Source organism: Pan troglodytes, chromosome 3, assembly GCF_028858775.2.
Source record: "Pan troglodytes isolate AG18354 chromosome 3, NHGRI_mPanTro3-v2.0_pri, whole genome shotgun sequence".
NCBI classification, from domain to species: Eukaryota; Metazoa; Chordata; class Mammalia; order Primates; family Hominidae; genus Pan; species Pan troglodytes.
In genome coordinates this window covers 75597104-75609311 of record NC_072401.2, presented here as the reverse complement: position 1 = coordinate 75609311, position 12208 = coordinate 75597104, and the positions used below count along the sequence as shown (strand labels likewise).

General features: G+C 41.2%; 1 protein-coding gene across 4 annotated transcripts in view; it reads left to right on the top strand.

The window, feature by feature from the left end:
- PDGFRA (platelet derived growth factor receptor alpha) overlaps positions 1-12208 on the top strand; it is a 70969-nt gene that overhangs the window by 18251 nt on the left and 40510 nt on the right. For all 4 annotated transcript variants that reach the window (XM_024356152.3, XM_016951727.4, XM_024356153.3 and 1 more), the window contains exon 2: positions 11436-11496. In XM_024356152.3, the coding sequence (XP_024211920.1) occupies positions 11448-11496 (49 nt within the window). In that variant the 5' untranslated portion in view covers positions 11436-11447. The remainder of the gene's footprint in view (positions 1-11435; positions 11497-12208) is intronic.

Here is a 12208-nt window from a genome sequence, read left to right as displayed (position 1 = left end):
AAACCGAATCCAGCAGCACATCAAAAAGCTTATCCACCATGATCAAGTTGGCTTCATGCCTGGGATGCAAGGCTGGTTCAATATACCCAAATCAATAAATGTAATCCAGCATGTAAACAGAACCAAAGACAAAAACCACATGATTATCTCAATAGATGCAGAAAAGGCCTTTGACAAAATTCAACAACCCTTCATGCTAAAAACTCTCAATAAATTATGTATGTAAATGGGACGTATCTCAAAATAATAAGAGCTATCTATGGCAAACCCACAGCCAATATCATACTGAATGGGCAAAAACTGGAAGCATTCACTTTGAAAACTGGCACAAGACAGGGATGCCCTCTCTCACCACTCCTCTTCAACATAGTGTTGGAGGTTCTGGCCACGGCAATTAGGCAGGAGAAGGAAATAAAGGGTATTCAATTAGGAAAAGAGAAAGTCAAATTGTCCCTGTTTGCAGATGACATGATTGTATATCTAGAAAACCCCATTGTCTCAGCCCAAAATCTCCTTAAGTGATAAGCAACTTCAGCAAGGTCTCAGGATACAAAATCAATGTACAAAAATCACAAGCATTCTTATACACCAATAACAGACAAACAGAGAGCCAAATCGTGAGTGAACTCCCGTTCACAGTTGCTTCAAAGAGAATAAAATACTTAGGAATGCAACTTACAAGGGACGTGAAGGACCTCTTCAAGAACTACAAACCACTGCTCAATGAAATAAAAGAGGATACAAACAAATGGAAGAACATTCCATGCTCATGGGTAGGAAGAATCAATATCATGAAAATGGCCATACTGCCTAAAGTAATTTATAGATTCAATGCCATCCCCATCAAGCTACCAATGACTTTCTTCACAGAATTGGAAAAAACTACTTTAAAGTTCATATGGAACCAAAAAAGCGCCCGCATCGCCAAGTCAATCCTAAGCCAAAAGAACAAAGCTGGAGGCATCACGCTACCTGACTTCAAACTATACTACAAGGCTACAGTAACCAAAACAGCATGGTACTGGTACCAAAACAGAGATATAGATCAATGGAACACAACAGAACCCTCAGAAATAACGCTGCATATCTACAACTATCTGATCTTTGACAAACCTGAGAAAAACAAGCAATGGGGAAAGGATTCTCTATTTAATAAATGGTGCTGGGAAAACTGGCTAGCCATATGTAGAAAGCTGAAATTGGATCCCTTCCTTACACCTTATACAAAAATTAATTCAAGATAGATTAAAGACTTAAACGTTAGACCTAAAACCATAAAAACCCTAGAAGAAAACCTAGACATTACCATTCAGGACATAGGCATGGGCAAGGACTTCATGTCTAAAACACCAAAAGCAATGGCAACAAAAGCCAAAATTGACAAATGGGATCTAATTAAACTAAAGAGCTTCTGCACAGCAAAAGAAACTACCATCAGAGTGAACAGGCAACCTACAAAATGGGAGAAAATTTTTGCAACCTACTCATCTGACAAAGGGCTAATATCCAGACTCTACAATGAACTCAAACAAATTTACAAGAAAAAAAACAAACAACCCCATCAAAAAGTGGGCAAAGGACATGAACAGACACTTCTCAAAAGAAGACATTTAAGCAGCCAAAAAACACATGGAAAAATGCTCACCATCACTGGCCATCAGAGAAATGCAAATCAAAACCACAATGAGATAGCATCTCACACCAGTTAGAATGGCAATCATTAAAAAGTCAGGAAACAACAGGTGCTGGAGAGGATGTGGAGAAATGGGAACACTTTTACACTGTTGGTGTAAAAGTGTTGGTGGGACTGTAAACTAGTTCAACCCTTGTGGGACTGTAAACTATTTGGTTGTTGGGACTGTAAACTAGTTCAACCCTTGTGGAAGTCAGTGTGGTGATTCCTCAGGGATCTAGAACTAGAAATACCATTTGACCCAGCCATCCCATTACTGGCTATATACCCAAAGGATTATAAATCATGCTGCTATAAAGACACATGCACACGTATGTTTATTGCGGCACTATTCACAATAGCAAAGACTTGGAACCAACCCAAATGTCCAACAATGATGGACTGGATTAAGAAAATGTGGCACATATACACCATGGAATAGTATGCAGCCATAAAAAATGATGAGTTCATGTCCTTTGTAGGGACATGGATGAAATTGGAAATCATCATTCTCAGTAAACTATCGCAAGAACAAAAAACCAAACGCCGCATATTCTCACTCATAGATGGGAATTGAACAATGAGAACACATGGACACAGGAAGGGGAACATCACACTCTGGGGACTGTTGTGGGGTGGGGGTAATGGGGAGGGATAGGTTTAGGAGATATACCTAATGCTAAATGACGAGTTAATGGGTGCAGCACACCAGCATGGCATATGTATACATATGTAACTAACCTGCACATTGTGCACATGTACCCTAAAACTTAAAGTATAATAATAATAAAATAAAATAAATTTAAAAAAATAAAGTTAAAGGGATATTATTATTATTATTTTTGTAAGTTAAACATTAGGATTAAAAAGCACAACAGAGTTTTCTAGAGCACTGATCTACTCTGTAACAGAAAATTGTAAAGGGTTATAAAAGGTTTATGAGAATCTTACCTTATGGTCAAACTGATTAAGATTGGGAAGATTTGTCTATAAAGTTTTATTAAGAATTGGGTTTGACATTAATACTACACTAATGCAAAGGTGAAATTTGGCTTTCTCTCTTGAATAAGATTTTCATGTATTATTACAAGGTAAAGAAAGATTTTTATTTGCTTTTTAAATAAACTATAGGAAAAATAAGGGAGAGAAAAGTGACAGATTGTTTGGAAACCCAAGTCTCCCCTATATCAATGAGTAAAAGTTTTTACCTTTTTGAATCTTTGAGTTATCATTTTGGCTAAATAAATGCTTTATGGTGACCTGGGATTCTATTTTGTAATATCAACCGTTTAAACCTTTTGTATTTGACAAACGTTCCAAACTGAAATTCTAAAGTAAGTCTTTTTCTGACCTGATTAGTCCTTCTAGATATTAGGTCCCCTAAAGTCCAAAAGTGACATATTTGACTTACTTGATATATTAAAATCATACAGGAAGCACTTTCAAATATAAAATACTATTTGGCTTTCTTTGGACTATACTTATATAAATGTGTTATTGGTATGTGTTCCAAAATTATGCAAAACTCCTATAATTCTGATATGACTTAGTGTACATTATCAGTCATAATTATAGTTCTTATGTTACATTATTGTGTGCTACAGAGTTAACCAAATTTCTTTGTCAATTGCATCTTTAATCGGCTGTCCTAAGACTTTTGTCACCCACAGACAATTGTTGTCTTGTTTTAATCCTTTTCAAAAGGTGGTTTATAATCAGCTATAGGACTCTGATGGGTACTCTAAAATGCAAGCCTCTGATAACTTTGAAAATTGTGCCATTGGCTGGGCATGATGGCTCACAACTGTAATCCCAGCACTTTGGGAGGCTGAGGCAGGCAGATCACGTGGGGTCAGGAGTTCAAGACTAGCCTGGCCAGCATGGTGAAATGCCATCTCTACTAAAAATACAAAAATCAGTCAGGCATGGTGGCATGCACCTGTAATCCCAGTTACTTGGGAGGCTGAGGCAGGAGAATCACTTGAACCTGGGAGGCAGAGGTTGCAGTGAGCTGAGATCGCACCATTGCATTCCAGCCTGGGCAACAAGAGGGAAACTCTGTCTCAAAAAAAAAAAAAAAATAGAAAAAGAATATTGTGCCATTGAAACAGAAAAGAAAACACAAATAAACTTCCAGGATTCTCATAGAAACTTAATATATTCATAAGGAATGTGGCCCAATATCAGGCAAAACAAGAGTTAACAGCATGGACTAAACTAATAAAAGACCAAAACAATCTTTTAATGACTTTTTGCTTAAAACATTGCATATCCTTTCTGTTTTGCTTTTCAGAGTCAAGAAAACTTTTCCTTTGGAAAGTATTTACTGCTTTTAACAATTGAAAAAAGTATACTACTATGGACAAAATTTGGAGCATATGTCTTTCTTTTTACCTGATTTCTCCAGAATTTGAAAACTATTTGGGAGTATTCTTAACTAATGACAATATAGTTATTTGCATAAGTGCAGTAAGAATCCTTTCTTTTGTAACAGGACACAATTAAAGAAACTGCTTATTTTATGAAGGCTTTGACTAGAATGGTGTGCTTTCAGATACAAACAGACTGCTTTAAGGGATCAAAGTTGACTTATAGAGCCAATAAAAGCCACTATGGAAAACTGGCCTCATTCCTTGTCTATGCAGTCTCTGTATGGGGTTCCTGACCTGTGGTAAGTGAAGAATGTCACTTTCTGACCAGCCCAGGAGCCCCAAGTTATCTTGGGACATCAAGAAGAAAGGAATGCACCCAACTTATACAGGTATTTGCAGGCACAGATAAATCTGTGGCTGGCTCAAGGCTTTAAGAAGCCTAATGTGAGATTCTTTATAAATTAAATTTCCATCGAAACCAATTTTAAAAAGAGCCTATGTGGCAGATAATTATTTTTGCTGCACTTTATACAAATAATCAGGCCAAATATAATAAGATTAAAACTTTATGGCAAACAAATTTGTCCCACTGTGATTTGTCTTTGGTAAAAATGGAAGCTAGAGAGAGAATTTGTTTCAAAAACTATGATACACCAGTTATTAGATTCTAGGCTCATCTGTTGTTTTTGAGTTTCTTCTGCAATTTAGGCAGACCCTGCTTATTCCTGAGAATCAACCAGTGATCTATGGCTGTTGCTCAGAAGAAATAAGAGGGATGGCTAACATAAAGATATGGATTAGTATTCTAATTCTGGGCATGTATTAGAATTGGCTAGTGGCCCCATATCAGCTTGGTTTTAACAATTACCCAGTTCATGGAAAGCCTTCTTATTTAGTTTACTTGGGATAATTGTGCTGATTTTGTTTTACTGTTGTGGAATATATTGCTGTTGTCCTCTTTGTGTAGGAATGCAGGAAAAGCATACTTAACATTTTCTTAAATTGAACACTTATTAATCTTCCAGATTTCACCTTTTGTCAGAACTCAGAGTTATGATTTGCCCTCACTGTACTGACAACAGGCTTTGGTAGGGTGCAGAGGTCCTGGTAAACACACCCTCTGCTGGAAAACAGGGAGAAGTTTCCGTCAGTGTAAACCTGCCTGGGCTGAAGTTAGGAGACTGAGTAGAACATTTGCTGCAGAAAAAAAAGATGTGTAATTTTCACAGTTAGAATTAACACTTAGGAGAGCTGAAATTAACTGAGCCTCGGAAATCTGAATCTTGAAGTCACCAGTGGCTTTTGGGGCTGTGAGAGAGTCTCTTGTGGTCTTTAATCAGGTGAGGGTGGGGTGAAATTCAATATTCAGTGGTTCTGCAATGGGATGCACTGTGCAATTGGTGATTGAGAAGCCAACTCTCTGGCTTTAGGAGAAGAATGTCTTGCTGTTAGTCCTTCTGGAAATAGAGCCTTGCATTGCCTGCTGTCTGTTTACACTAGCTTTGCACATTGCCTTTGGTTATAGAGTCATGTCCAATGGCTTTTTACTTCTGTTTGCAGGGCAGGAGATGGCACCCTGTTAAAGAGAAAGGATAGTAGCTGCAAAATCATTTGTTTCTCTGTTTCTGTGACTGTATATATTGGCTCATCTTTGAATGGTCTTTATAGCCACACCAGGCTGGAGGTAACAGGGTCATGGGAGTGGACTGCTGGTGTGGGCTGAATCAGAGTTCAGATCCATGTCTCCAAGAGGTAGGAAGTGCAGGGCAAGTCATGTGGCTTCTGGGGCATCCCTCACTTTCTTAGTTAAGGAGAAGTTGAAGTAGTCATTCTGAAATATTATGGGAGTCTGCAGAAAAAGTAATGAAAACCAAAGCACTTTCCATTAAACTCCATAATTTAGTCCTTACAATAATGCCACAGGGCAAGCAACCAGTCAGACCTTACTAGTCGTGCTTCCTAGAAGAGACTGAGGTTCAGAGAGTGGGACAGAGTGTCAGATTTGGGATCAGTGGCTAGTCCAATGTGATTTCCATCCTTTCTTCTGAGAGAAAGCATAAGAAGGCTAAGAGGATGGGGGAAAAGCACAAGTCACCTGCCTGAGAGTCAACAGAGCAGGGGTCTCTTTCTCAGTTTGTTTCTCTAAGTTATGGCAAATGCTTTTTGAGCTGTGATTATTGAGAATGGGGGCTGAAGTTCAACACATAGTTGGCATGAGAGAAGTAATTATGATTGAAGAAATCTAGATGAAATCCATTGTTCTTTTCTGTAAAGGGGTTGTTATCCCTGATTCTTTTTTTCTTTTTTCTTTTTTAGATGGAGCCTTGCTCTGTTGCCCAGGCTGGAGTGCAGTGGTGTGATCTTGGCTCACTGCAACCTCTGCCTCCTGGGTTCAAGTGATTCTCATGCCTCAGCCTTTCCAGTAGCTGGAACTACAGGAGTGTGCCACCATGCCCGGCTAATGTTTGTATTTTTAGTAGAGGTGGAGTTTCACCATGTTGGCCAGGCTGGTCTTGAACTCCTGACCTCAAGTGATTCACCCACCTTGGCCTCCCAAAGTGCTGGAATTACAGGAGTGAGCCATTGTGCCTGGCCTGTTCTCACTGATTCTTATAGTGCCATGTTTCTCAGAATTTGTAGCTTCAATTACTTATATTTGTGCACCTGACTTTTAGGTGAGCTCCAGAATAGTATTACTAATTAAGAATGAGCATTTAGACTAGAAAAAGTGGGAGGAACAGCAAGACTCACTTCCAGAAAGCCTCACTACAGGTCTAATAGGTGAGGAAAGTCCCCATCTTTCCCATTTTTCTTCATTACCTCCCTGTGGGGCAAGCACTGCCATTATGCATGAGTAAACTGTCTGAGTTATAGATAAGTAATGACATGAAACTTCACAAACAGGCCTAGATTTCTACCCAGGGAACCACTGTTATCAGAGAAGGGAGTTTGGAATCTTAAGCAACAAACACATGTTGATTCTCAGTATTTGCCTCCTGATGGCTTGCTCAGAGGGCCTGTTTTCATTGCCCACTTTATATGTCAGTAAATAATCTTCCCTGGCAGTGGGTCCACCATGTCTGGATGCACACAGGGAAATCTGGTGGGGTCTGGCCAGGGAAAAACACTCCTCAGGTTTTGCAGGAAAAGCAGTGAACCCTTCTTTTAAGCTCGAGAATGCTTTAAAGATGCATCATTGGCAAGCCTTGCCAAAGAAATACGGGATCTAAACGTGATAAAAGCCACGACGACATCAAGCTGGCTCTGGAGGTCTCCTTTGAAGTTTGCTGAGTGGATTGTCAGTGGGAGGCTGATATTTACATGTAGAAGCACACAAGTGTTACTGCTAATTGTGGTAAATCAGGCTGGCCAGCCTGGCTCTGGATCCCACTGTGCCTAATACCAGCCCTGCATCCCAGGCACATGCCGGGCTCCTCAGAAGAGATCAGCCAGCCAGCATTGTGTGAATTGCATTTGGGTTCACAGCACTGTAATTGTCCTTCTCCTGCTATGAGGAGCAGAGAGGGAAAAGGGGAGGGAGGGTTGTGTAATTTGCCCTAGGAAATTGTGGGGGAGGGACAGGCACGGGGGGTGGGGGGCGGGCGGCACGACGTGGCTAAAACACTGACCTTCCCTTGAGAGAGACCATATGGTGAAGTGGAGAGGGCACAGCTTTTGCATCACACAGGCCTTGTATTAGAATTTTGGCTCTGACACCAGCTGTGTGACCTTGGGTCATTTGCAAAACCTCTCTGAGCCTCAACTGCCCCTTCTTAAAATCAGCTCTAAGTAACCACAGGATTATTCTTCAGAAACACAGCATGCACATGCAAACTTTGGCTTAGTAAATAATGATTTCTTTTTGTTCCATCTACTCCACCCCCCTTTCCCATTAGAAGCTTGCTACCTTTCACTCTGTGTTTTCTTCCTCTCCCATTTTCCTGGTGGCATTCAATAAAGCAGAATTCTGATTTCTGCAATGTAGGCCACCTTAGAGCAAAATACATGATCAGGCACCACCAAATTAGGCTATTATCTACTGGATCCTGTTTAACCAACCCAAACCCAACTCAGGCTAAATACAGGAATACATGAAAACGCTGAATTTCTCTTTTTTTTTTTTTTTTTTTTTTTTGAGATGGAGTCTTGCTCTGTCACCCAGGCTGGAGTGCAGTGGTGCGATCTTGGCTCACTGCAAGCTCCACCTCTTGGGTTCATGCCATTCTTCTGCCTCAGCCTCCTGAGTAGCGGGGACTACAGGTGCCTGCCACCACGCCTGGCTAATTTTTTGTATTTTTAGTAGAGACAGGGTTTCACCGTGTTAGCCAGGATGGTCTCCATCTCCTGACCTCATGATCTGCCCGCCTCAGCCTCCCAAAGTGCTGGGATTACCGCCGTGAGCCACTGCGCCCTTTCCTCCTTTTTTTTTTTAAAACAACAACAACAACAACAACAACAAACAGTTTATTCAGTAATTATGTATACGTATTTTAGCTTCCAAAGTCAGTGATGGAACAAATTGAGTCCTATTAGGCCCACTCCATTGCATGAGTTAGCATCAGAGGAGGTCAAACTAGAGTGACTTCATCTTGAATATGGGCTAGGTAAGAAGAGGATGAGGCCTGCTGGGCTGCATTCCCGGGAGGTTAGGCATTTGTAGTCACAGGATGAGATAGGAGTTGGGTAGGAATGGTTTCACGAGATACAGGTCATAAAGACCACAGGATGCAGGCTGGGTGTGGTGCCTTATGCCTGTAATCCCAGTACTTTGGGAGGCCAAAGCAGGAGGATTGCTTAATCCTAGGAGTTCAAGACCAGCTTGGGCAACATAGTGAGACCTCATCTTTACAGATAATTTTTATTTTATTTTATTTTATTTTATTTTTTGTGATGGAGTCTTGCTCTGCCGCCCAGGCTGGAGTGCAGTGGCATGACCTTGGCTCACTGCAACCTCCACCTCGTGGGTTCAAGCGATTCTCCTGTCTCAGCCTCCTGAGTAGCTGGAATTACAGGCGCACACCACCATGCCTGGCTAATTTTTTTGTGTTTTTAGTAGAGATGGGGTTTCGCCATGTTGGCCAGGCTGGTCTCGAACTCCTGACCTCAGGTGATCCGCCTGCCTTGGCCTCCCAAAGTGCTGCGATTACAGGCATGAGCCACCGTGCCCAGCCTCTACAAATAATTTTTTTTTTTTTTGAAATGGAGTCTCAGTCTGTCGCCCACACTGGAGTGCAATGGTGCGATCTCAGCTCACTGCAGCCTCTGCCTCCCTGGTTCAAGCGATTCGCCTTACAAATAATTTTTAAAAAATGAGCTGGGTGTGGTGGTTTCACAAGATACGGGTGATAAAGACCCCAGGATGCGGGCCAGGTGTGGTGGTTTATGCCTGTAACCCAGCACTTTGGGAGGCCAAGGCAGGAGGATTGCGTAAGCCTAGGAGTTCAAGACTAGCCTGGACAACATAGTGAGACCTCATCTCCACAAATAATTTTTTAAAAATGAGCTGAGTGTGATGGTGCAGGCCTGTAGTCCCAGCTCTTGGGCTAGGCGTGGGGGTCAGCTCAGGTGGGAGGATTGCTTGAGCCCAGGAGTTCAAGGATACAGTGAACTATGATTGTGCCAGTACACTCCAGCCTGGGCAACAGTGCAAGACCCTGTTTCATAAATAAATTAAAAAACCCCAAAAACCCAGGATGCAATGAAGAAGGAAGCCCAAACCCACCAAAACCAAGACGGTGATGAAAGTGACCTCTGGTCATCCTCACTACCCATTATATGCTAATTATAATGCATTAGCATGCTAAAAGATACCACCAGCACCATGACAGTTTGCAAATGTTGTATTAATGACAGGAAGTTACCCTATATGGTGGAAAAAGGAAGGAACCTTCAGTTCTGGGAATTTCCTCCCTGTTTCTGGGAAAATCATGAATAATGCACCCTTTGTTTAGCATATAATCAAGAAATAACCATAAGTATACTCAGTTAAGCAGCGTGGCTGTTCTGCCTATGGAGTAGCCACCCTTTTTTATTCCTTTATTTTCTTAATAAATTTGCTTGAATTCCTTCCTGGGTAAAGCCAAGAACCCATGTGGCCTCCCATGGTGATCTCCAATTTTGGGATTCACCTTGTGACATTAGGAGCAACTTAGGGATCTGGTGCATCCCAGGCCAAGACTAACGTGGTGATTTTTGGGGGGTTATGTTAAAACTGAGGGCTCTGCCCAGGCCCCTCAGCATGGCTTCTTGAGTCAATACCTGGGTACTTACTGGCCCTGGCACCTACAAGTTCATTCACAGTTCCTTCTCACTGACTTCACCAGTGACCACTATCAGTGACTTCAAGGGAGAAATGAGGGGGGAGATAAAATAAAGTGAATGGGGAAGAAATAAAGAAGAGAGGTCTTTTCACAGTTTGCCAGAATAGTCCCTTCAGTGGTTTTACCCCAGGGCAACAGGGGCCCCCTTTTAGTTTCTTTCTCTTTTAATTTTCTTTTCCCTTCCCACTTTTTGCCCACTTTTTGCCTTATTTGTGTCTTACTCAATGTTCATCTCTTTCTCTACTTCTTCATTCCCAGATTTGGCTGTAGAAAATTAGAAAGTTCTTGAACTTGGTTTGCACGGGTGCTTTTACTTTAACATGAAAATGAATGATCAGCCTCCTTCTAATTTTATCCTAGAGTCTACTGCATCCCTCCTACCCCCTGCACAGGAATTTAGTCACACTTATCTCTCCCACTTTCTCTCCCTTCTTCACTTTCTCTATTGCTCCTCCTTTCATGCCTGTACCTGGTTTTCCATGCCCTGTTTAGCCTGGCTTGGGATCCAGCAGGTTCTCCAAGGGTTCCTGCAAGAACCCCGGCTGGGTGCCCAGGTCTGAGCCTGGTATGTGCCTCAGTATCACAAAGGCCTCCTGTAAATGACATCCATTGTTGGAAGTTTCAGAAATTCTAGGTCAAAATGGCACTGAAATATTAATGTATTTACTCCAACCCAAGCAACTTTTCTAAAAGTTGTAGAGAGTGTGACCTCTTTATTAATTGAAACGTGAAAATCAGCTCTAGTTTGGAAGCTGAGAAAAAAAATATATATATATGTATTTATTTCTTTGTTGTTTGAATTCTTAATATAAATGGTTTAAAGGACCATTGAAAACTGCATGCAATCACAGAAGGTTTTGGCTTCAGGCAGCTCCCGCCATGATCTTGGGACCCCATTGATTCTTTCATCTTTCAGGCGTCTTACTGTTTGAACCTTGAATTTTAACCTGGGACATGTTTGACTAAAATGATGCTGTTAATATTTTCTGTTGTGCAAAACACAAAGAGAACTAGGCTCCAGGGTTGTTTCTATTTGCTAATGCTGTTTCTGTTGACTTTTGACTTTTCTAGTTTCCCAGAGCTATGGGGACTTCCCATCCGGCGTTCCTGGTCTTAAGCTGTCTTCTCACAGGTACGGAGCCCAGTCCTCTCTGAGTTCCTTGTTTGGGTGTCTCGTTTTTTTAAGCTTTGTGCTGCATGGGTTTATTACCAGTACTCTGCATACACAGTCCAAAAGAGTGAAAAGAAATAGAAAACTATAGGACGTTATCCAGAATGACCACAAACCTTCAGTTCCCTTTGCTGTATCGCACTTACTCCATTTCAAAAGGAATGCTCTCCAGTGGCAGTTTTAGTACATATATAATGTTGGCATTGAAATGTTGTTAGTAATAATGTCTAAATTTACTTACTACTCTCTTCCTTTTCCTAGGACAAGGCTTCTATTAGAGCTGGATTAGATAAATTCAGGAATGGTCAGCTGTGGGAGGTGGCACATCTGTTGTCCCAGCCCCTTGAGCAGCTGAGGTGGGATGATCCCTTAAGGCCAGGAGTTCAATGTTGCAGTGCACTGTGATTATGCCTGTGACTAGCCACCACACTCCAGCAACATAGCAAGACCTCATTTAAAAAAAATGTTCAAAGGAAATAAATAATAGAAAATTCTTGCCCAAGAAATCATACTTGTCTTAAATCATAACTCTCTTGAGGAAAGATGCTTACATTGCTTCCAAATCTCAGAGTCACCTTTATCTTCTCTAGGAATCAAATTGATAGATGAATGTTTGGCTCTTGGAAAATCTTAAAAACTTTCCCACCAAAAGGATCATTGGGGTAATTTGTTG